We start from the raw sequence: 27,219 nt of genomic DNA on the forward strand, positions 1-27,219 counted from the left end.
AAGGGCTCTTGAAGTAGCAGTTCTTCTGCTAAATATTATTCTGCTTCCACTGACCCCAATCCAGTCTACTACAAATAGGACTCCTCTGTAACAAAATCTATAAATGTATGTGAGGCACATGCATAGGAGGATGTTTTCAAAAGTAATGGAAAATGGTTGCCTATCACACTAGGTCAATGACAATTTCTTCTCCCAATTTTTCATATGCACAGAACAAAAAAAAGAAAAAAAATGGGGCCTAACAGGATTTTGACACACACATCCAGCCAAGTTTAAAAAACAGATTGTCAGTGAAAGATACCAGATATAACAAAAACATTTGTGTGTGTCAGATATAAAAAACATTCACAGAACAGCTTCTGAAGATCTTCTCAGTATCTACTTTCTATAATCATCTTCTATGGTTTTTGCGACTTCATGTTAATGTGTAAGCGGAAGTTTTAAAAGAAAAGGTTTGGTTTTAGAGTTTAAAAAGTAGCATAGAAAATATTCAGGTGAATATGGTACCTAGGCTTTTATTATATAGTACTAACAGATAACATGTAAACACAGCCATGAAAGCATACAAACTGAAACCATGGATAAACGTTTATTTCCCAAAGTATTTTGAATTGAAAGGATACCAGACTTTTATATTCAGAGCTGGGAACAAACAAAATCTGAGAAATTGAGTATATGCTTGCTAAAACAAGAGTTATGTTTATTTAGCTAGTGAATCACCTAGAGGAGTAAATTTTCACTTCCATGATAGCAATCTTTTCAGGCTTGCAAACACCCAGAAATAGGAATTAAAGATTTTACGTGTAGTTATAAAGGTCATAAAAAGTCTGATTTAGACTGAGGTACATGTACTCAAAACTGAGACTGAGTGGTAGCAAACAAACAGTTCCTCAGACAAATGCACTTTTTTCGGTATACATGTTACAGAAAAGAATAAGGAAATGTGCATTAACTGGTGTGGCCCACCAAGCTGCATATATTAATATTCTCTACACCAAACAGTTTGAAACAAGGGAAAATGTCATTCTAATATAATTTCATGTTATCATTCATTTGGCTAAACTGTAGCTCAGAGTTGCCTTGCCATATTAAAAGTTTACTACAATAATTTTCACATGAACATTTAGACTTGAGTTTTACTCCAGGACTAAATATGGCATGATTTTGCTTTAAATTCTGCTGAATAGCTAAAAACTGACAATTAAAAAACTACATCAAAGAAAAATAAGTTGAAGCAATGTGAATCTCACATCATTGAACCACTTATGATGGTTAATTGTTAGTATTTAACAAATTCAAAGAGTTAATGAATCCTTGCATTCGTTCCATCTCCTGTGCCTTAGCTAGGATGCATAATTACAAAAGACAGCAGATACTGGTAAAAGCTTCAGGACAGAAAGTGCTTGACAAAATTACAGTTCTCAAGTGTGTTTGGTGAGAGAGTATAAGGGCAGATGCACTGATGAGAACCATTACAAGAAGAGTCAATTTTGTGTTAAAGTGTTCAAAGATGTCACCTTAAGCAGGAACAAAGCTTTAATAACGTCTTCTTAGACATATTAGGCATTTCCAGAGTCTACATCATTAGTGTTGTAATTCTAGCAGGACCATCTCCATATAGTTATTGTTTGTTTCTATTTCTCTCCTGCAGAACAGAAGAAAAGAAAATTAGCACAGCACTGTCATCAAATACTTCTGTGAAACAGAATACAGCAGCTGTTCAACTATAAATATTTCATAAAAGCATGTTGCAAGCTTCAAAGAAACATGGAGGCAATTACTTTACTAAAAAATTCATTTCCCACCCCATCCTGCAGAATCTGAATTTGTGTTCACTAGTTTGACATCAAACTATGTTATTAATTCTATATCAGATAATGAAATTGAAATACTGGTTCAAATAGCTGATTTTAAAGTAGATATAACTGATTTTAATGTTTGTGTATATTTATAATTATTTTATGTCCTGGCATGAAGTGTTTGCTGTATATATGTTGTGCTCCGCCCTGAGTCCCCTTCGGGGTGAGAAGGGTGAAATATAAATGTTTTAAATAAATAATAAATAAATAAACAAAAGTAAATCTATATATGCAATATTTTTAAATTACAACCCATATCCATCTTTGCTATAAACTGTGTCTATATTTTACATTACATGCAATTTATACAATCATGTAGTTTACACAGACTCTAAGACCAATGCTGTCATTAAACAGAATGCAGGAACTCTGGCCAAGAGAGTTACTGAAAGAATTTTGCAATGCCATCTATTTGTTCATAGGAAGCACATTCTTCAAGCAACAGAAGAGGTGACTGCATACAGTGACGTCACCTGATAGCCAATATAGAAATCACAGACTACATAATTTGAGGCAGAAAATGGAGAAGTTTCATTATCTCTACAAAAACAAGAGCAGGAACAGACTGTGGCAAGGATAATGAATTTCTAATATCAAAAATTAGCATAAAGCTAAGGAACAGTAAACCAAGCAGCATGCCAAAATACAACCTGAAGAATACATCCATGTAGAATTTAAAGACAATGTAAAAACAGATTTGCACTATTAAGAACTCTCAACTGAAGTAAATGAGCCAAAAAGAAAGAGAAGTCTCTATGGTACACAGATAAACCTCTTTAAGAATAGGCAGAATCTATTTCAGTTCCAACTAAAATCTGTCAAGAAATATGAAAAACATATTTTTATCTTTTTTGTGTGTGTGGACAATGTGTTCCTATTTTAAAGGTATAATAATAGAAACTATTATAAAAAAAAAGAAATATAGAAAACAAAACAATGGTCTACAGAGAGAAAATATCCAATGAGCTTAGCAATTCCAAAGGGGACAAACATTGCAATAACCATAGGACCATGGAATTTCCATGCAAAGTCATGCTCAAAATTCTGTAACAATGGCTTTGATCATATGGACAGAGAGAAATGCTAGAAGTGCAAGCTGGGATCTGGAAAGCAAGAGACACAAGAGATCATATATATGCAAACATATATTCAATAATGGGGAACACCAAGCAATCTCAAAAGAAAATCAGCCTGTGCTTTATAGTTTATAGCAGTGTGGTCCAACCCATGGGCTGCGGGCTACATCCAGCACATCAATTCATTTTTGTTGGTCCCTGCCCTTCTTACTGGAAAAATATTTTAATTTAACATTTGGGGGGGGGATCATTTACCCTTCTTGCTGCTTTAAGTTTTTAAGAAACGTTTTCTTTCTGGAATGTCTCTGGCCCTCATATTCATATATTAAAGTTTGATTGGCCCCCGGGTAACTAAAGATTGGACCACACTGCTTTACAGCAAGGCTTTTAACTTAAGACCTATCTCTTCCAGCATGCCTACCCAGTCAATTTTAACTTGTGAATTTTAACCTGGATTTTATTGGTAAATTTTAAGCTGTATTTTACATGTGTATATTTGTTATATGTATTTTAATAGTGCTTTGTTTTACTTGTTGTTTTCACCATGTTGTACCACCTCAAGCCTTAAGGAGAGGTGGGTAATAAATGCATAAAATTGCATTTATTTATAAATGCATAAATATTATTTAATTATATAGACCAGGGGTCCCCAAACTATGGCTCGCGAGCTAAATCCAGCCCTCCAAGGTCATTTACCCAGCTCCCACCTTAAACTTTAGATTTAGGGTCATCCTAAATCTGAAATGACTTGGAGGTACACAGCAACAACAATCCTAATTAACATGACCATATCATCAACTAAAAGGAGGCCGACACTTCCCATTGAAATACTAGTAAGTTTATGCTGGTTAAAATTATTCTTCATTTTAAATATTGTATTGTTCTTTCATGTTTTTTTTACATTACAAATAAGATATGCGTAATATGCATAGGAATTTATGTTTTTATCAAATTATAGTCCAGCCCCATTACAGTCTGAGGTACCGTGAACCTGTCCTCTGCTTAAAGTTTGAGGACTTCAAAATAGATCATAAAAAAAATGGATTGCTCCTAAATAAATGGGTGTGGCACAACATTTGATTGTCCTTATATGTAACTTGCACTCTGGACAAGAGGCTGCCAACAGGACAGAATACAGAGAAACAGAATGGTTTCCATTTGGTAAAGAGGTCAAGACAAGGTTGCATTTTATCAACCTATCAGTTTAACTTGTATGCTGAATATATTTACATAAAAAAGGATTAGACTCTAAGGAAGGAGCCGTGAAAATTAGAACACAACTAATTTAACATATACATATGATACCATGCTATTATCAGAAAATAGCAGACTTGAAATGAAGAAAGTGTAAAGGCAATTTTACAGCTTAACACTAAGAAAGCAACAAAAATGACTACAGGTTATTTACATAACTTTAAAATAGATGGTGAAGATATTGAAATGGTTCAAGATTGTCCATGCTATTTTTTTAGAATGAACACTGTAGTCAAGAAATCAGAAGATAAGATATAAGACAGTGTCTTATATTAATTTTTGCTCCCAAAGATGCTCTAGGTCTTATTTTCAGGGGATGTCTTATTTTTCCATGAAGAAGAATTCACATTTATTGTTGAACAAAAAAATGAACATTTATTGTATACTGTACAGTAGTTGTCATCATAAACCAGCATGACCAGACAAACTGTGAATCCTATCAAGAATTTCTTGTTACTACTAATATTTCCATGTACAACACTTTATGGTACGTACATTTACCGATTCTGCATGCTCTGGTGTTCTGTTTGTTGGGCATGCTTCCAAACAAAAACTTTGCTAGGTCTTACTTTCGGGGGAGGCCTTATATTTAGCAATTCAGCAAAACCTCTACTAGGTCTTATTTTCTGGGGATGTCTTATTTTAGGGGAAACAGGGTAGGACATGGAAGGGCAGCTATGAAGGAGCTAGACAAGATCCAAAAGTGTTAAGACATATAATTGAATATAAAAATTGTGATGGTTCATGCCACTGTATTTCCATTTTATACGTGTGGTTTTGAAAGTTGGACAATGAATAAAGTTAATAGGAAAAAAATCAACTAATCTCTAATGTGATGCTAGAGAAGATTTCTAGAGATATTGTGGGCAGTTTAAAATGTAAATTAAATAGGTCTATAGCAAATGAAGCCTGAACTCTTACCTAAAAGCCAAGATGACTAAGCAAAGACTGTCATACTTCAACCATATCATGAGAAGACATGACTCAATAAAAATACAATAATGCTTGCTAAAGTTTAAGGCAGTAGGAAAAGAGGCAGAACGCACTGAAGATGGATAGATTTAATCATGGGAGCCACAGTCCTGAATCTGCAAGACCTGAGCAGTCTGTTGAGCTGGAGGTCTCTCATGCATAGGTTCACCTTAAGTTGAAAAGAGTTGTTGGCATTTAACAACAACCATGAACAACTAATCAACTACAGCCAATTTCCACTTGTTCAGTCCATCAAGTTTTGCACTCAAACCATAAAAAAAGCGGCTGTTGATATCATTTTTAAAAAAATGATTACATCTTAACAATGAATGGAAATGGCATCTGCATGGCTAATTTCTAGTTTTTTTTAAGTTAAATCCCTCCTTGTTCAGTTAGAAACACATAAAGTGTAAAGCTGCCACTTAAATATTGGCAGCTTAGCAATATGCCTTTTGGTGAGTATTAGCTATGCTGTAGAACAGTTTGCAAATGAATATATAGCTTTCCCAAACAGTAAAAGTAAAAAGTAAAAGATACCTTCCCGCCGGAGCGGTATCTATTGATCTACTCACATTGGCATGTTTTCGAACTGCTAGGTTGGCAGGAGCTGGAGCTAACAGCGGCCGCTCACGCCGCTCCCAGGGTTTGAACCTGAGACCTTTAGGTCTCCAGCTCAGTGCTTTAACCCACTTCTCCACTATGTATTGTTCGTGAAAACTGATTGTGGAATTTGCAGGCACAAATTTCTAAAATGTAGGATTTCTGTAGAAACTTGTATGAAATTTAAGCATTTTCCCTGTAGAAGTTTGAATAACTTGAGTCCAACAACATGCTGCTTACAGTTTCTATTCAAGTATGTTTGTCTACTCATCTGGTATACAATAAAACATTTATCTAGTTGTAGAATGTCATAATTTTAAAATATTTTTTTCAGCTGTTAAACTTTGAATATTGTTAAAATGTCATGAATCACAATTGTCCATGACACTGGTTTCAAATGCAGATTTTCCATATAGCAATCAACACAGTACCTAAAGAGGTTTATGCTTAATGGATCAAATTCAAAGGATATTTGACACTTCTGCAGCTCAAAAACGGCTTGCTTCTGGCTTTAGCAAATGTGTGCAAAAAGGGAAACACACTCCCAAGACCATTTTACGCCCATCTATGGTTTATATGTTATGACCTGTAGCCCCTTTATGTAATACAAGTTGTTACCAGAGTTGCAATGCAATGAAAATTCATAAATTGGATCAATGTGGAGGCAGACATGATTTACTTTTTCATTCAAAGTATCAACCCTGGAGCAAATCCAGTTTACATATTGTAAACACAGCCCACAATACTCGGGTACTTCACTACACCGCAAGGAGTCTCCTATAAGCAAAACACTGGCTATACTCACCCCCACCCCCACTCTATCCCACCAGTTGGTTGGATCCAAAACAATATTTCTATGGACAAAAACATAAGTAAAATATTTTAGAACTCAGCATAATATAAAAAGGAGTATACTTTCAAAATCCCCCTTTCTCTCTTCTTCTGTACAGATTACTCAAATCCATGACAATCCTTTAGGAAAAAAGATTCTTAATCTGAAAATATTATACAAAGGGTGGAATAATCCTTACTCTTCATCCTTACTCTTCGCCCTCCCAATACATCACCCTAGATGAATATATATTCATATATTCTTCACAAAACGTATTAGACAGGAAAGTTTGCATTCAGTACATAAAATTATTAATGCCTTATCCTTTCCTTTTCTCCAAAATACAATATAGTTCTTTTTCCATTATTTTATTACAAGCTATACTCTTCCTGAGAAATAACCAAACACATCACCCTGAGAAAGATTAGTAGTAGCAGACACGCAACTAGTTAAAATTAAAGGAGCTTGAGAATCCAACATCTGGTCCATAGTAACTTCACATGGTGAGAAGATTTAATGTCTGCAAAAGGATTATTCTATGCATGCTGATTTTTAAATCTGAGCTTCTTTTATACCATCCAATATCAACCTATCTTTGTATGTCCCTCAATTTCTCTTCTTCAAGGTTTCTGTACATGTTGTACATTTTTTTCCTGTTAATTAGCTAAAATTAAAAACTGTAAGAGAATAGTAATCAAAACATAGAAAATGTCAATCAGCACCATCATGTAGGTATTTTCCTTGTGAAAAAGTACTAAGCCAGGACCAAGTATGTCCAGAAAATGTACATGTAAAATGGAAGAAGTGGCAAATCCCTTGCTTGGAACACAAAGTTATGAAACAGAGTTAAATAACACAACTAATGTATTATTTCCCAAGACATGCTGGAAAAGTCTTAAAGGCACATTTCCAAAATGATTATAAAATAGAAAAATCCTGACTCCAGTAGCTATGTCCAAGTACACTAGCATAAGTGAATCAATACGATTAACACAAGCCTTGTCTAAAGATTCAGTGGTTGATTCAGGAAGTCAACTTTGTGACTTATCCATTGTATTTTGGCAGAAGTTTTGACAGAAACAATAAATAGATCAAATGATGAATTTTCATTGGTGGAATGACTCATTCTAACAAGAAGGGAGTAATATCCCTCCCTTCGGCAGCTCTCTGTGAACCCACTGTAGAATTCATGCAGTTTGGCACTCCTTTAAGCATCATGGCTCAGGAATATGGGCCATGAGATTTGTAATTTGTGTCCCCTGTTCAAATTTCCACTGTCCCTCTCTCTCCAGGCCTTCCTCCCCCCCCCCCCCCCGCTTTTGCTTCTTTCCTTCCTCCCTTCCTTTCTTGACTTCCTTCCTCTGTTCATTCCTTCCTCCCTTCCTTCTTGGGGATCAGGACCCCAAAAAGGGCAGAATCCTCATTAGGAGAGAAAGAGAGATAGCGGCCTCTTGCATCCCTTCACCCTGATTAAGTGTCGTCTTCTCCTCGGGTGGTTCTGATCTCGGGCATTCCATCTCTGTGGCCCCTTCTTTCTCTCTCGCTATCTTCCCCTGCATTTCTTTATTTCTTTGCAAAGGAAGGCTCCCCAAGGCCCAGGCACTCACTGCCACTTCTGCTGCCACCACTGCTACTGCATGGCCAGGAAGGGGGGGGGGGGTGGAGTCGAGCACCTATCTGACTTCCCTCCCTCCTTTCCTCCCTTCCTTCTCCACCCTGCCTTCGTCTCATGACACCGCCCCACGTTTTCCAAAAAAGCTGCCCTTTGCTGTAGCTCCTTCCTTGGGAAGAAAAGGGGAGAGCCAGGTGGCAACTATAACACCCCCCCCCCACCGCTACACTCAAGGCCCTCCTGACAGATGGCCATGCCTCCTCTGTTGAAAAACCTCCAGAGGAGGAGACTCCATCAGACTCTGAGGCAGCATATGCTTCTGTCTGAAATGACTTGAAGGCACACAAAAACAACAATTCTAATTAACTTGACTCTCTTATCAGCCAAAAGGAGGCCCACCCTTCCTATTGAAAGACTGGTACATTTACGCTGGTTAAAATTGTTCTTCATTTTGTATATTGTATTGTTCTTTCATGGGGTTATTTGTACTACAAAAAAGACATATGCAGTGCAAAGGAATTTGTTCTTTTTTTTTCAAACTACAATCTAGCCCTCCAACAGGCTAAGGGACTGTGAACTGGCCTTCAGCTGAAAAAAATTGGACATCCCTGGTGTAGTCACCCTGAGTGGATATGTATCTTGGCCACCAGAAAAGGCTATATTGTAAGGGAAAGGAAGTTCCAATGTGACTGACAGAATTGTGTTGGATTTCACCCAGTGCTGATAAAAATTTCTTCAGTCTTGTTCTACTTTCTTAAAACAAACAAAAAACTAATTTTATTGTATTTGTTTTTGGCTTGTTTATAAAATACTTGTTTATACTAATAGAAGTAATTTATCTGCAGCATAATTGCTGACTGTTTTCAACTCAGTATTTGGTGTGTGTGTATCTGATTCAGGGCAGATGCTACAGAACTGCAACATCCATAATTGCTTTCTGTTATCCAGCTTAGCTATGAGCTAGAATTCTAAAACATCTGAATGTACAGGTATCCCAGCCTTGGGTTATTATAAGAATGGAAATAAAGCTCAGCAAGGACAAATACAAGATATTCCACTTAGGCAGAAAAAATGAAATGTAAAGATACAGAATGGGGGACACCTGGCTCGACAGAAGTACGTGTGAAAAAGATCTAGGAGTCCCTGTGGACAACAAGTTAAATATGAGCCAACAATGTGATGCGGCAGCTAGAAAAGCCAATGGGATTTTGGCCTGAATAAATAGAGGATTATAGTGTCTAGATCAAGGGAAGTCATGCTACCCCTCTAGTCTGCCTTGGTCAGATCACACCTGGAATACTGTGTCCAATTCTGGGCACCGCAATTTAAGGGAGATGTTGACAAGCTGGAAGGTGTCCAGAGGAGGGCGACTAAAATGATCAAGGGTCTGGAGAACAAGCCCTATGAGGAGCAGCTAAAGAGCTGGGTATGTTTAGCCCGCAGAAGAGAAGGCTGAGAGGAGACATGATAGCCATGTATAAATATGTGAGGGGCAGTCATAGGGAGGAGGGAGCAAGCTTGTTTGCTGTCCTGGAGGGTAGGACACAGAACAATGGATTCAAAGCACAGGAAAGAAGATTCCACCTGAACATTAGGAAGAACTTCATCACTGTGACAGCTGTTCAGCAGTGGAACTCTCTGTCCCCGAGTGTGGTGGAAGCTCCATCTTCGGAGGCTTTAAGCAGAGGCTGGATAGCCATCTGTCAAGGGGTGCTTTGAATGCAATCTTCCTGCTTCTTGGCAGGGAGTTGAACTGGATGACCTTTGAGGTCTCTTCCAGCTCTGTGAGTCTATGAAATAAAACTTTTGAAAAGGGTATGAGAATTTTCCTATCACTTTAGCCTCTATATGGGAAATTATAAGAGTAAATTAATTTTATAAAATTACACTGGAGTGCTGAAGTGCTGAAGTCATAAAGTTGAAATATTATCTGTTCTATTATAAACTCTTCTGAGATCACACATGACATAAAACACTACACAGTATATGCTCAATCCAAACACCAATCCAATTAAGAGTATTTTGTTTTAAACAGATATAGACAAATGGGAGTAAGTGGGATTAAACTGGCTAAAATCCAATTTCAGTTTAAATAGCTTGTAGAACAGAATATATAGTCACAAAGCCAGCTTAGTTTCCCCTTGTGAGGATGCACCATTGAATAAATCTTAAAACTGACATTCAGAAAATCAAGGCAGTTATAAAGGCACATGTAAATCCGTTTCCAAAGGTATCATGATTTCACAAAGCCGACATTCTAAGTAATGCTAGACTTGTATGTTATGTTATACTGTTATCATTGCTGGAATTCCCAAAGGGCTCTGGTTTATTTATGAACCATGACTAGATAGGGTGAGATATTTCTCTCTTCTAACACTACAAACCTGTTTTCGTTCAAATAAGGCTGTTTATTCAGATGCGGTGAGCACTACACCTTGTATATACATGAATAATACAAACAGAAACAATAATCTAGTCAAAAAGGTTTTCATTCTTCAGGCTTTTATTCTCAGCAAGGTACTCTCACAAGACTGAAGATCCGAGTGAACTCATGTCACTTGTTAAGCTGTTAAATGTGACTGCTCTAACAATAGCTGGCTTGTAAATGGGCATGTAATATTGCCAGTTAAAATTTGTGCATATATACACATACGTCCAGTTTTTTCCCCTGGATTTTGGAAGGCAGATCTCGGCACGGGAAAAGATGGGCATACATACAAAAACTCTGCACTATCACCATTCCACAAGAAAATGTTTATACACTAAAACATTTATAAACGTAGCAGAAGGACTCTTCTATCTTGGAGACACTTCTACCTTGAAACTCTACTTAAAGTGAGGGATCTTGATCCTTGTAGTCAAAGACATTATGATACCAATTCTTGGTACATTGTGGGGGGGGGGGGTATGAATTCCCCACATCTGATCATCTTATCATTTCCTAAAATAGGGAGAAATGTCTTCCAGAAACAAGGGGTCCTGATTGTTGAAACAACACATGGAAAAATGTTCGAATGCCAACAGTGCCAGGGCTGTATTCTGCCTCCTTAAATGCAGAGATTTCAAATATATCAAATGCCTAAAGAAAGCTTGGAGATGAGTATTTCTCAGAATTTCTAGAATACAGTGGTAGTAAAGTGTGTTTTGATAAAATGAGGTGGGGTGTATTTCTGAGATCCTTTACATATCTTTAGATATATATTTTTTTAATTTTCAGAGCTCTCACTATCAACAGTGTTTCATTCTTTTTATCCTGCCAGACTTGCAAGTCTATTCACAATGTTAATTTCCTAGTCCATGACTTATTTATTTTCTGGTTTTAAAGCCGCTCTAGAAAAAAAGCCAGTCCCCAAAGCTTTACATGTCTACCCTTTCTGCTGATTTTCTGATCATTCTCCCCTCTGAGTTCTTTGATTACGAGTAAGCCTATTCATCTATGTTTTTGAAAAATTCTAGTTGCTATGGCACTGTTCTCTCTAAATTGCTCCTATTCTGCAGAGAAAGGCTCAGAGTGTTCCTGTTCTGCTAGCTTCAATATAAGGTGCTCTGAGGAATGAGAAAACACAGCACGCCTGGGAATGAGCTGCTAGGACCCATAACTTCAAGATGCACTCCAAACAAGGTTCAGAGTTAAGGTTCTTCTCTATCCAAAGAAGAGCCCAAGCACTACTTGTCTATAAGGCTCATTCTTTCAGTATTCACAGAGAGGTTTTAAGACATATTTAACTTTTCCGAACCTAACAAAGACACCAAATACAAGATATAAAGCAGCAATTCAGATCTCTCCTAAATTCCATAAACATGAAAAGTAGAACTAGCATGGGTTGTTCTTGCTGCCAGTTGTCATTTTTTACTAACACGGTAACATTAAGATAGACCTAACATGGAATTTTTCTTGGCAAGATTTGTTTGCCATTGCCTTCCACTGAGGTGGGGAGATTGAGGTGGGGACAATCTTAGTTCAATACTCAAACCACTGTATCACACTGGCTCTAGATAGTTTTATTTCTGAGGCATCAGGTTAATAGCCAAAGACCAATTGAAACAGATGTTTTTGCAGACAGCAGAGATGTTCCAGTTTTCTTCTCATGGGAGGAAATCCCACAGGATGGGAGCACCAAAAATGCTCTCCCGTGTCCTTACTGAATATGCCCGTAATTAAGTAACACATTTTCTGTTTAGACCTTGTTTTTGTCTTCCCAATGCAAATTTATAGGAAATGTGTTATAGCATATAAACTGATGTAGCATATTTAAAATGTGCTTTTACATGTGGTACATTGATATTCTTTATTTCTGTTCAATCTCATGAGTTCAATGAGACAGAAACCTAGTTGGTATAGGATTGCAATTAAAACTCCTAGCATGAGAATCTCAATTTTCAAGATTCCATCTAACACAAAACTGTTACCCAGCTATCTTAAATGAGGCACATGTTTGAAGATAATATTCTCAACTGAAGATGCCACAGTCATTTTATAATCCAATGGAAATATACCAGACAAATGGAAGAGTACAAATAGATTTGGGTGACTATAATGCTCTAATCTCATACTTTTCTAGGGACCTTCACTTCTGTCAAATCGTGGAGATGGATCCAAAGCTGTCATACTTAAGAGAAGACACAATTAAAGCAAGCGGTATTAATTAGGTCTAATTCAATATGATGAAATTCATGATTTGGAGAAGGACACAAAAATAATATACCAGAGACTGTTTTAGGATGCATCAACACTGTAGAATTAATATAGTTTGACACCACTTTAACCTCAATGCTATGGAATCCTGGGATTTGTAGTTTGGTGAAACACTTGAACTCTTTGCTGGAGAAAGCTAAATGCCTATTAAAACTACAACTCCCAGGAGCCTATTGCACTGAGCCATGGAAGTTACAATGATGTAAAACTGCATACATTCTACAATGTAGATGCACCCTTAATCAATTTTTGTGCTCATTAAAAATGTATGTATTCTGACAGCTGCAGTAGTACCCGAAGAGAAATTACTTATTCCCTTAATAGGACTGAGTATATTATATATGAAAATAATCAAATCTGGTATCCATTCTTTCCAGCCAATTCAAGCTGCTGGTTATAGCCTATGAAATCCTTTTTGACTTTGGTCTATCTAGACTTTCTGATTCACCCTGTATGAGCCACTGAGTTTTGAAATCCTTTTGAAAAGGCTTTCTGTCAGTCTTCACAAGAACATTTTATGAGGACAAAAGACAAAGTCTTCTGTGTGGATACTCCCATACTGTGGAACATCCTCCCATGGGGAGACACATTGAGTCTGCTTTGCTCTCTTCCTGCTGGCAGATAAAAAAAACCTTTATTTTGACATAACTTTGGCTATTAACTAGTTGCTGTTAGAGGTAGAGATGGAAAATTTGCAGAATTTTTGAAGTTAAGGCAAGGTGGGGTTATTTAATAGAAAATTTGAAAAACAGAATGTCATTGCCCTTTACAAAAAGAAAATCATTTATTACTTTAGTAACATGCAATGCATTTTATATACAGGCAGTCCTCAAGTTGCGAACAAGATAATTTCTGTGTTTGTTCTCATGTTGAATTGTTATGTAAATCAGAACAGGTGCATGTTTAAGTGTACCTAAAGCCATATATAAAAGCTTTGGATAGCATAGGGAAGGATTAACATCTCTGTAGTGTTTGTTTTGCTGTCTGTACCCCGGGTCAGAAGATTTCACCTCCCTTTCTGTCTCTGGGATAATTGGATTTTGAAAAATTTGGCTTGCTCTAGAAACAAGAATTGATGTCAAAGCTTCGGTTGAGAGATCGTTTTCCCATGATAACTCTTCCAGGAGTGAATTCCCCTTCTAAGGGAGGGATTTTTCTTACTTCCTGTTGTCACACCCCCATTCTTAACTATGAGTCATATGTAAGTTGGAAGCTTGTTAAGTTGGGGACTGCCTGCATATAGCGTGGTTTGACATGAAATTATCACATTTGATATGTTAGAAGTACACTTTATTCAAAAAAAAATTACCAACTGGATTTACTTTTGAAGTTTTATTTATTTTGTTACAAATGAAACTACAAGATTATGGCTTGTAAGGAACACCTGAACATTTAGGAACTGCTTTGATTTTTCCAGGTCATGAGGAGCCCACAAGAAAAGAAAATGTCACATAAAATAGAAGACACTATTAAGTATTTTGTCTCCACTAGATTCTCCATAGTGTCAATGGACATAGCACACATATTTCCATAAAAAGATGTGCAAAAAGGAATCGGGAGACCAGTAACTGTAATGATCTGATACTATATATAATCTTACGTGTTTCTCTTACATAGATTTAAAGATGATTTTGGGTCAATAAGTATGTAAACTGTTTGTCTTACACATTTCATCCATTGTACTAAAATATTCCACAACCCCATTTTCCCTGGGAAAAAAGGCTCGGGGGAGGGGGGGGGAGCATTCTTCTTCCTGTCTCCCCAATCCTTTTTCAGTTTTACTCATAGTGCTAGTTTTTGAGTCGCCTTTTTACTTTTATGATAGGAGTTCAGCTATATTTTATTTTAATATAAGTTATGAGTCATATTGGGCCTAACCTTGAGAAAAATATAAAATAGCAAAAATGAACCAAGGACTGAGCTCTCTTGCTCTTTTTACTTTCACCACCACAGCACATAATTTGTTGTGATGCACTGATTTTAGAGAATCATGCTTCCACTTGTAATGGAGCTGTGCAAATAGCTTTAAAATTAAAATTATGTTTTTTTACTAACAAAAGGAGAACATATGAAAAGCTACAAAAATGAACATGACAATCCTAAAGGGTCTAATCAATTCCTGAAGATGATTATGTGGGCATGCTCTGTACCTCGTAGTATCTTTGGTATTCTTCAGATGAGAGATATCACTATAAGAATTGTTGTAACAGCTGCCTAGTTCTGCTATACAGCATAAAATAAGACAAAAGATAGCTGTGTCCATGTATTCGCCAAAACATTTTATTTCCAACCAACCAATTTCAAGATTTAAACCATTCTTTCCCAAGGGAACACTAAGAGTATCTTGAAATGGTCTCAATCTCCCTGAGAAAGCAAGGCAGGAAATACAGTTTGAGCAGCCTTTGGAAAATTTTGGAGATATTCTAATTGTTTTGAAAATATTCCCTTGGAAAAAGTTGTAACTCAAAATAAGTTGAGAATAAAATAAATATTTTGTAGGATACACTAACATAGTTGTTCTTTTGCTCTCACTGATTTTATTATACTGCTTTTGCAAACTTCTGTCAATGCATCATAGTGGTTAAAGTGTTGAACAAAGACAGCAGAGTCTTGGATTGTAAGTCCAATCAGCCATGAGGTTCATTGGGTGTCCTTGGGCCAGCCACTACTTCGCAGTCTAATCTATCTCACAAGGATATTTTGAAGACACAAATGTGCAGACTATATATTAAAATAACTTCCTGTCCTTGGAGGAAAGCTAATGGTTAACATAACAAATGAACAAAAAATACCAGCCCCCAAAATAGTGAAATTAAGCCACACTGCTGAAATTAAGCCACATCTGTGAGTTGGGCTTTTCCACAAATCTGAAAGACTGGGCAAGGAGGATCGTCCTTTCCTCAATCCCAGACCACAAAAACAGTAGGTGGTTTCTTTATCAAGCTTGGCACATAATGTGTGTAAGTAAAACAGCCACAAAGCATACAAATGGAATCTTATCCATAGCCACCACTGAACTAGGCTACAATGTGAAATGGTGGGACAGTATTGCCCAAGGTATGTTGTTGGGATGTAATTTCCATAACCCTTCCATGCATAGCTAATGGGGGAAACGATAGGAACTGTAGCCCAACAACATTGGAAAGAACACACTATGTGATGTACTGTGAGGCCCATCTATGTGACACACCATGAGGTCTTATTGGTGACCAAAGGGTAAGACACTTGGTGGGAAGCAGACATGCTAGGTCCGAAATGACTTTTCACAAGGTAGTTAGGAATATTAAAATGCCAGAGACTTCTAGTACAACATATCATGCACTTTTTAATAAAATCTGTTTGAGATTTGAAAGGCATCATGGCCTGAGAGGTTGCTACTACAACTGCAAATTTCATCTATTTCTGTGCACACACCCAAATAAGATTATGTGTTTACTTTTCCACTACAGTCAATGACGAAAATATATGAAGTGCTGGAAAACCATGTGAGTCTCTATTCAGATAGGAGATCCAAGTGTGCTATCTAGCTAACCCTGCAAGACAAGGTGCTTTGCCACCAAAGTTAATGAGGCAAGTTTCAAGGTAAGAAATTAATTTTTTTCTGTGTATAATCCTCATGATGCTGGAAATATTTAAAGCACTAATGAACTTCAACATCATAAAATAAAACAGGAAATACAAATAAGGAACAAGGGGCAATTTGCTGCTAAAATCATTAAATTCAACTACAACCAGTTGATAATATTAACAATTGATTACATTGTAGTGAAAGAATTTAATACAGAACTAAAATATTAAGAATAGATAAATCACAATTTAAATGTACTTGCAGCTATAGTGCCTAGCCTATTGCAATGTATATCTTTTACAATCTAATGATTCTACTGATTTGATCAAGTAATTTTCACTATTAGAAGGTTGGCTGAGTCCCATTTTTACTCCCTCCCCAAAAAGTCAAAGCACAAACATTTATTGTGACATTATGATCTTACCCTACGCATGGCTTCCTCCTCTTCTTGACGCTTTTCATAATGTGCAAAGTCATCAAAGATTGAGGTGGTATGCTTGAAAGTAGCAATTATTTTAAGCACTTGCTTGGCTTTTTCTAGGGGGACTTCTTGAGTGTCCCTTGAATTGGTAACTGGTTTGTTGTCATTGTTTTCCAAGCGAATGTGCCGCAGCTGGTTGTTCGGAACGTCTTTAACAAAGATCCATTTAACATCAAACTTCCCCTTCCATTTATCCTGAGACCAGACTCCAGCATACGCATTGTAGTCCACCACAGACTTCATCTCAGCCACTCCACAAAAGTGTCCACTGCCATTCACACTGAAAAGTAAATAGAGTGGGCCTTTTCCATTCAGTGAACGGTATGCAGCATCCAAGCGCTTATTACCGTGTTCTGTACTACACCAGATAGAATACTTAATGGAACGATGTATATCGTCCTCTGAATAACTTTTGATTATAAACACACGCCCATTCTTCAGGTTCCAATCAAAGTCTTTGGGATTATAATTATTTATGGCCTTTAGTTTCTCCAATACTGGGTGCACTTCTATACCAGAAGGCGAAGAGCTAACTGGCATAACACCTATACCATAGTTTTCATTGCCAGCTCCATTGCTCTGATTGAAGCCTACACCCCTATTGCGAGGAGCCACCCAGCGGTTTTGCAGTTGTTGCTGCTGTTGCTGTTGCAGTTGATGAGGCGGAGCCTGTTGCTGAGGTCCTTGTGGCTGCTGTGGCTGAGGCTGTGGCTGAGGCAGTTGGCTTTGCACCATCGGAGGTGGCTGGATTAATGGCTGAGGCTGCTGAATTATTGTCTGAGGAGGCAGTACTGGTTGGGTTGGGGGAGCTTTGACCATAGACCCTTTGTCATCCCAAGTTCCAATATTCATGTTGTGTTTTATAGGAGGTGGTGGAACAGCAGGCCCCCCAATTCCCACATTGCCTTTAGGCTTAAGTTTTGGCTGAGGCTTAGCTGGCTTTCGAGCAATGGCAGCCCATGAGGTTGGTTTAGGTGCTGAACTGCTAACCACAGGAACACTGTTTGCCGCAATGCTTGTCATACCTGTACTGCTAAGAGCTGAGCCAACTGTTTTTGTTACAGCAACTGTCATATCCCCTCCAATTTTCAGTCCAGTCATGCCTTGCTCAATGCTGCTAATACCAGGTACCTTGCTCAAAGTATCATTGCCAAATCCAGCCTGTCCATCAGCTATAGCTCTCCCAAGAGAGCTAGGTGGGTAGCCATAGCTGCTGCTATAAGCAGAGCTTTGAGTTGATTGCCCCTGAGATCCACTTGTTCCCCATGTTGAGAAATCTGCATTCCCAGGAAAAAAATTAAATCCATGCTGACCAAGAAATGGAGGAGTGTTTCCTAGAGCCCCAGGTTGACTAAATACACCATCAGGGATGTAGTGGTGTTCACCATTGCTCATCTGTCCATATGTTGTCAAGTATGGCATTGGAGGATCTCCTGCTGTGGACCATGCTGCTTCACCCAGAGAGTATGGAAATCCAATGGATGGAGCATAATAACTAGGCATATATGGGTCTGACATTGGTGGATAGCTATTACTCTGTAGGAAAACAGAAAATTAACATGAGAATCAGATTTTAGGCATGGATTGCAAGAAGTGAATTTGTCTGTACTGATGTCTAACTTTGTTCATCCCCCAACTATCATACTCAAATGAAAAGATGACAACATAAAATTTGAAATCTTACAATTCACACAATACCAATAGTTAAACTAAGAGCTGATAATAAAAGTATCAAATTTTAGTGATGTCTGCAATGTCTGAACGATTAAGATCAGGAAATGTTTACATTCTTTTTCTGTGATAAGTCCCTTTAAAAATACCATGTTACTTCTTACTCTTCTGATGGATTCCTGTTCTTACTCTAGCTTTTTCTTCCTTCCCTTTGTCTCAGTCAAGTGCTGACAGCATTATTGATCTGCTATGTATATGCCTCTGGGGGATACTTACTCCAACCGGCCAGAACCTGATTGGCAACTGTCACTCAGAGGAGCTTTTCATCAGCTGCTCCAAGACTGTAGAATGACCTGCCAGAAAGATCCAACAGCTAAATGTGCTGTCAGCATTCAAAACTGAAGACCTATCTTTTCTGGCAGATCTACCGAGCCAATTTAAGTGGTGAATTTTAAATTTACATTCTATTTGTATTTTAATATATGTATTTCTATTGTATTTTAATCTTTGCACTATGCCTTCTAATACATGTATTTTATAATGGTGTGTTTTAATGTATCTGTTTTATGGTATGTATTTTATGGAGATGTGTTTTAATAGTGTTGTGCCCCACCTTGAGCTGAGGGAAGAGGCGGGTAACCAAAAAAAGGTGATGGTTATTATTGTATCATTAATATTCTCCTAAGCAGTCTGCCTCTAGTCTATGGACAAGGACAACTGTATTTGTAGTTTTCAATTCCTCGTTGTCTTTCTTGCCAAGTTATAAATAGTTATAACTTGGCAAGAAAGACAACGAGGAATTGCTCCCTAGTCAAAGTGGGCAGGACATTATCAAGATGTGAAACATTTGAGAAAGATTTCAGTTCAAGCGCCAAGTGACTAGTTTGTGCAGAAAGGAAGACCCATCCCACATTCTGACTTATTTGGTTCAATATGGAAACAACCACCTTATTTACAGATTATTTATTTATTTATTTATATCTCGCTTTATCTCCCCAAAGGGGACTCAAAGCAGCTATTTAACCCTCAAGCCTCAAATTTAACAAGCCTCAAACTTTTTTTATTGTTCCTTAGTATGCAGGGTTATGCTGTTTTACTTAAGTCTTGTCAGCATCAGTGTTTACCCAACAAAAGAAAATATAAAATAAGAAAAGCAACACCTGTAACGTATCTAACCATAAACAAACTAAGACTTTGTACAGCTGAATAACCTCAAAGGCTTATATAATATGTCACCCTACTATAATAACATTGGGTGGCTCGAGAATCAATAGCACTATGTAACACGATTTTTGTCCCTGGGTTAAAAATCTCATTTCCCAATTGGTTTTATCATAAAAACATGGAAAAGGTTTATTAAACTGCAAAAAAAACTTTTGTTATCCTACAACACATTTTGCTATAGTTTTTCAATTAAATTTCATACTGCCTCCTGCAGAGTTTGTAATTTAGTGAAGCCCAGAACCTGCCTGGCTGAGCAGTTTAAAGGCCCCTCCCTAGACTATTAACTCCAGAATTCTGCAGGAGGCAGCAAGTGGATCCATGCTCAAGTGTGATGAGGTCGTAGAGTCTCAACCAATTCATAATTTGTCGCAGCCACAAAAAATAAAGTTTCTGGAGTATAACAACTACTTTTAAGGTAAGTATTGTATAATGAAACAGGAAATAACAGTTTCAAAGCAGGAACATAATTTTTTTCAAATGTTGTTATATAGTGTAATTAAAATGCAATGCTGTATGGGTATCACAAGCATACCTATACAGTATGGTACAATCACAAATCTTAAGTTGTCCATGTTTTAAAACAAATACTGTGAAATCCTGTATTACATAGCACCCCCTGCAAACAAAAGATTCCCTAAGACAGTGGTTCTCAACCTATGGGTCCCCAGGTGTTTGGGCCTACAACTCCCAGAAATCCCAGTTTACCAGCTGTTAGGATTTCTGGGAGTTGAAGGCCAAAACATCTGGGGACCCACAGGTTAAGAACCACTGCACTAAGAGAACAAAATGTTTGTTGGAAGGGAAGCTCATGACATAATTTAAAAAGAGAGCCGCTAACTAAAGACTTGAATCATTAAAAATGAACCAATTTCCATTTCTTCTTATTCCTTACCCTAAACTAAGAATGGGAACTCACAATGACAGTATGGGATATACAGTACAGTGGATCAAATTTGTACATGCTTTTGAATTATACTATCCTGAATATTTGACAAAAAGGTGGTATTCACGTTATTTAAATAAATGAAAATTAAAATAAGCTCTTTCCAAGAACAAGTGGAAACATCTTTCTCAGTCTGAACCAGTCCTTAGAATCCACAAACATTCTCGTTTTTGGGGAGGGGGGAGAGCACTTAATCTATGCTTTTTTCAAAGCAATGAGCAAATAAGAAATACATTCATGTAACTGGAAAGTTTTGGTGTGTAAAGGTTATGATTCATTGGCTCTATTAGCTTATGATGCCATAAGACATGGCAGAATTTGGGAGCATGTCCACACATGTACTGGCAAATTAAAGTTCAATAAATTCTATTAAGGAATCAACATTGTTGCTCAGCAGAAAAGTGTAAGCAGGTGAGTTTTGAAGTTGAGAGGAAATGTATTTCGGAAAACTGTGAAGCCAAGGCATTTGGAATAATGCTGTCGTACTTGACCAAGACAACAGATACACCCCACTAGTCTCCTTCTCCAGAAGAGGACTAGGAAACTTAAGGAACTGTTGCACAAAGATATCTAGCATCTCCATGTAGCAGCCATAAAATCTGAAACACTCCCAGAACACTCTCCAATAAAAAAAAGAAGAATGGAAAGATCTGACAGTGCTATAAGGAGATGTTGTCAACAAACTCCAGCCAAATCAAAGAAGCAGGGAGTAAGTAGGTAAATACAATTTTAGTTTTTCTACCAATATTTGTGGGGGTGGGTGGGAATTCAAGACCACATACAAAGCAGTCTTAGGTCCCTTGCTGGGAGAAAGGTAGGATATAAATTAATTGAATTAAAAAAACAAACAGCTATCTATTAGCAACTAACATCAATGCCAAGAGTGTTTATTCCTAATCCAAATATCAGGAAATGATTCTAGAATACTGAAATTATCACTGGTAGCCTCCCCTAAATGCTCAGGTCTCACAACTGTTTGGATTGTGCCTTTACAGACAACTAGAGCAGTAGCCTGTGATTCCAAAAGAAACACCTCATGTGTTCTAGATAAAATTACTAACAAAGGCTTCACAAACCATATCTACTGTTTTGATTTTTTTCCTTGTTTAAAAGCAATGCAATGTTTTTTTCCTTTTTAAATTTATTTATTATGCAATGCTTTTGACACAAAATAAATATTTTTTCCTTCAAAAACTCTAATCCAATCACAAACTTCAAACTTTTTATGATGTTTTAAATGTTTTTAGTTTTTAATGCCTATTGTATTGTTGATGTGATGGCATTGTGTTGCCAACTTGTAAGCCGCCCTGAGTCCCCTAGGGGAGAAGGGCGGGGTAGAAACACCAGAAATAATAGATAAATAAACTGACATAAAATATAGCATGTACAATTCTAATATATATCACATTCCTTACTTAGGACATTCAACATGAATGGGTCCAAGAGGAAACAATAATTTTGCTGTCAGTTATATCTAAATATAACAAAAAATTATCCCAAAATATAATTTACTAATTTCTATCTTAATCTAATATAACCCATATATTAGACAGAGGCACAAAATAAGCCATTTTTACAAACTTCTTGGCTCGCTTAATCTTACACTGATTTCACAATAAAATGCTGAAAATCTTCATTTTAAATAATTATATAGAATTAACAAACTAAAAATGTATGATTTTGCTTAAAAGAAAAATATTTTTCTAAATACGCACCTGATTTGTCTGACTACTTAGATATGGCTCAAAATCATCATCATTTACTGCATCCTTTTGATGAATCGAACCGTTTTGCACTGAAACTGAAATGCAACCAAAATTAGAATTTTTTCAAAAATGCTATTTATCACTTTTGTAAATTACCTGATATATTTTAGTACCAAAAATGTAATAAGTCAGAAACACTAGAAGCACTGTGTGTGTGTGTGTGTGTGTAACAGTAGGCAGATAATATGCTTTCAAGACAACAGTAAGAACGTATAAACTGAACAATACTGAAAAACAGGTGTGGTATAAAACAAAACAGTTATTTTAAATTACTAACAAGACTGCAAATGAAAAATATTCAGAAGAGTATATACTATCTAGACATACATAGAAAGAACTGTTAAAAGTTTTAAGAATGACAAGTGTAAGCATTAGATTAATTATTTTGATAGCATAAATTCAACCAAGCAAACCCCCCCCCCCCCAAATCCCAAAACAAAGGAGGGGGATAATAATCCAATTATCCTGCAGTCTGAGGGAGACAGAAGAACCTGCTCAAATACAGGAAATAGAAAGCTCTGTGTTTGCCTATGCTATCAATACAATAACAGGGTCTTTAAATATAAGCACACACACAATGCAAACAAAAATAGTTCTAACTGACAGTAATGTACTGTCTTTCTATTTTTATCTGCAAAGAACAATAATGTTTTCTAAACCATGAGCAGACAAATCTGGATTTCTTCATTGTGCCACATGGTCAACCATGATGTTATCTAAACATTTCTTAAGCAAAGCTCAATTATTGTGACCAGTTAAAGGTTACACATTTGTGCTACTAGCAGCTGAGACAGATTCAAGGCATCTTCAGTTCTTAATTTCATTCTGTCAGCACAAATCCAAGCAATACTGTGCACTTTGAGCCAATCACCAAGGTGCAAACAACCACATGCTTTAAAGCTTCTTCTGGGGAAAATTTTATTTTCTTTCTCCCTTTCTTTCACACACTCACATTAAGTCCCCCAGAAGGGAAAATTAGGGAAATTATCAGGAAGGGATGAAAAAACTGTAACAAAATCATAACGATTTCTCTGTATTAGAGTCAACTTACCTTCAGCTCCTCGCACCATATATAAAGTAACAGGTGGAATGTAATCAGTATTTACTCTATGCCCACATAGTTATACTTAATTTTGCTTAGGGAAATCCTGTCTTAAATAGTTCACACTGATTTTAAGGCATTCAAACATGTCATCAAGTTTTGATTTGTTGTGCTGTTTGAGTATCATACACCGAAAGAGGACCAACAAGATGCCAATTCAAACTGATATTCAACACTGTGGACCATTGGTTTTCGCTTCAAAAAACTGCGTATCAGTACTGAAAATCACACACAGAATGTGGTCATTTCAACTTTACTTCTAACACAGATCCATTATTGGTGTTCTTCCATATGTAAAAATCTCTTTTCAAATTTCTCCACTTCACTTACTTACAAAGAAAATTATAAGAATCATCTAGAAAAGATTCCAACTAGACTAGAGGAAAAGGTAAGTACTGTATATGGGAGTTCAACATCCAGAATCTAAATATCATTCTCTATCTCCATTCTGTTTCCTGACACAAATAGTATAGTATGGAGTGTTGCAGGGCTGAATTAATTAATTTGCCTTAGGGAGTTTTCTAACATTATTTAGGAAGATGTAAGAGTGGTTTCTTCCCTAACAATCTACTTTGGAGGGTATACTTTCTTTCTAGACCACTCTCTCTCCCCGAAGGGACTCAGCCTAGGATGACAAGAAAGGTTATTTTTCTTAGAACTTCTGAACAATTCTTGATTTCAGCAAGAAACCATATTGTGCTTGTTCCATTGTGTCATGTTACAACTAAAATTCGAAACTCTCAGCAATACTGGGCATTAGAATATTTTATGCAGCTCATTCATTCCATCTTCTTGCCACAACTTCAGGATCTCCATCATTCTATACTTACGTTTGTATCACTGTATTGCCCTTAGCCTTTGTATAAAATCTGTAAACCTAGGCTGAAACTTTTTTCCTGCCCAAAACATCATCTTATTATGGATACTATATTTCAGAGATCTGAGGAGTAAGAGGGCAGTACTTTATGTGAAGGAAACAGAACAGGTCTGCACAACTTGTAGCCCTCCAGATGTTTTTGGACTTAAACTCCCAGAATTCCTGACCACTGAACATGCTGGGAGTTGGGAGTTCCAAACACCCAGAGGGCCACGGGTTGTGCAGGCCTGTAAAAACAGACATTAAATATGGCTGCTCAAAAAAGCTCCAAGGAGTTTGGTATCTTCTACTGCAAATATCCAAATGTTTTAGAATTATTAATTCTAAATCCGAACACATACAAAATAAATACAACATCTGCAAACTCATTCTGATAGAAAAGCTTGCTGCAGGAGTAAAGAAGAGTGGGAGGAGGGGGAAAGGCTTTAATTTGTTCTTCAATTTCTTATGTGCTTTGAAACATTCAAAATACTTTCGCTTGTAGCTCAGAAAAAAATGACAACAGTTCCCTGTGAGAGTGAAATGGTAGCATGTTTGAAAGGAGACCAACTCGCCCTTGGAAAAGAGATGGAGTTACACACCAGTGACTTAATCAGTAAAATATGCTCCAAAAAGAATTATCAAGTTAGCAACAGTTATCTGCCAGAAGAATAACGTATGAAATGCATATACAATTGGCTTAGAAAATTCTAATCTTTTCAAATTGAAAAATACGCAATTGTACATCCACATTTTATAATATACTAAAAAGTAGCTATGAACAATTAAAGAATAAAATACATCCAGCTGCCATCTTACAATGAAATGTTTTAAATGAGAATGCTGAGATTGAATCACTGTGCCTATCTTCTTTCAATCTGCATTGCCTGATGAACATTCACAGTATTTGTGTCAAGATTTTGTTCCCAAACCCATGATAGCCACATGAATAACATAACACATTAGCTGCTATGTTAACTGAAGAAACATTCCTACCATACTGTCATCTTTACATGAAGAACATTCATCCTCTTCTGAAGATCTTTTTCTTTTTTGGTGAGCACTTAAAATTTTAGCTTGTTATGTGTTTACCCATTCACAAAGGGCATATTTCTCATCTCCTCTGTTGCTGGTGAATTTTAATGGCGTAATTATTTTCAGTTTTTTTCTGAAGTTGTGCAAGCTGCCTTTATTTTCTCTTTTTCTAAAGACGGTATAGAATGTATGTCTATTTGTCCTATACAATCAGTCCTCCACATTAGCAAAAGTAAAAACTGCAAATAAAAATTTGTTGTTTTTTGACCTGAAAGACTCTACGAATCTCTAGGTCAATGGTTCTCAACCTGTGGGTCCCCAGATGTTTTGGCCTTCAACCCCAGAAATCCTAACAGCTGATAAACTGGTAAATGCAGTCCTATACATTAGACTTGTGGACAGATTTGTTTTGGCCATTTGCCTTCAGCATCTTCGGCTTGTTCAAATGGCTATAGTGACAAGGGCACAGCCACCATTTTTTTTTCCGTCTGAAATGGCCTACGTGGCTGCTGGGTGTGGCTACTTCCCTTCTATTCGGGAGCATGTGGTGTGCAGAGAGGCTGCCGCATACTCGCATGGGGTTTCCCTGTGAGCCCTGCCTGTTGGGCCAATTGGAGTAGAAGACCACTGTGACGTGTCTTACGCAAGCTGTGTCTATTTCATGAGGTGAGTGCCTCCACTGCTCAGTTGTGTCCTGGCTCTAGAGAGGTGCTTCAATTCGATTGTCTTGCCACTCACTCTCAGCTTTAGCTTTTAGCTTGGCTTGACTTATAGAATTGGATCTTTTTTAATTTTCCTTTATTTTCTTGATTATTTAATGGGACTGGGAGTTTGAAAGTGTGGGTGGATGGGTGCATGGCGTTTCTGGGTGTGCTTTTCTTTTAGGATGGCTCTGAGCCTCTACTAAAGCCTTTAGCTTCTTCTTATCTCTTCTCCCTTTTCTTTCATCAATGTAGTACTTTTAAAAGATTGTTATTAATAATTATAGGAATTCTAGCAAACAGCAATGCCTAGTCCTCAGAAAAACTATCTACTTACCTAAACTTACAACCAATACCTAATAATTTCTGGATCATACAAGACTGTTTTTCTATTAAGGGGACATGCTGCTTGCTTGCTTGTGGATGGTGGGCTGCTGGCCTCTTCCAGTATGTTGTAAGAAAAAGAAATGCAAATTGAAAAAGCTTTAGAAGAAGTTGTTGCTGCTTTTTTATTAGTAAAGGAAATATAATAGTCGGTGGGCTGTGTGACATGGAAGTGCATATTTGACATTTGGCAGGAAGCAATGGTGCCCTGCTGTTCCTAGAGAAGTTATAGGCAGGGCCAGTGGGGGATGTCTCTTTGGACATTTTTAAAGGAGATATTATTTCTAGAAAGGAAAATAAATCCTAAAAATCGGGGATGGTGCGTATGTTTTTAAATTTGGTGGACAAACAGGGGTAGATGTGTCCTCCAAGTGTGGCCACTTTCATCCTGATAGCCCTGTAAATGACGGAAAAGGGCCGCCGCCCCCATTGCCGTCAATGGGCCAGATCTAGCCACATTTTTCAGCTGTGGGCCGAAAACAGCCGTTTTGGGAGGTGCGCGAAGACGGACTCGTGCCTGCCCCCCAAATTTGGATAGCAAAAACGGCTTGAAGTTCAACCGAAATGCACAAGCCTACTATACATGC

General features: G+C 37.2%; 1 protein-coding gene across 2 annotated transcripts in view; it reads right to left on the reverse strand.

The window, feature by feature from the left end:
• Positions 1 to 499: 499 nt before the first annotated feature.
• ythdf3 (YTH N6-methyladenosine RNA binding protein F3) overlaps positions 500 to 27,219 on the reverse strand; it is a 32,107-nt gene continuing 5,387 nt past the window's right edge. Inside the window, exons 3-6 of one of the 2 annotated variants that reach the window (XM_062980327.1) lie at positions 22,504 to 22,589; positions 16,894 to 18,486; positions 6,567 to 6,615; positions 500 to 1,645 (exon numbers count right to left, since the gene is read on the reverse strand). In XM_062980327.1, coding sequence (XP_062836397.1) covers positions 6,580 to 6,615; positions 16,894 to 18,486; positions 22,504 to 22,589 — 1,715 coding nt within the window. In that variant the 3' untranslated portion in view covers positions 500 to 1,645; positions 6,567 to 6,579. The remainder of the gene's footprint in view (positions 1,646 to 6,566; positions 6,616 to 16,893; positions 18,487 to 22,503; positions 22,590 to 27,219) is intronic. The other variant, XM_003219621.4, reaches the window with a different exon arrangement.

This window comes from Anolis carolinensis, chromosome 4 (genome assembly GCF_035594765.1).
Source record: "Anolis carolinensis isolate JA03-04 chromosome 4, rAnoCar3.1.pri, whole genome shotgun sequence".
Taxonomy (NCBI): Eukaryota; Metazoa; Chordata; class Lepidosauria; order Squamata; family Dactyloidae; genus Anolis; species Anolis carolinensis.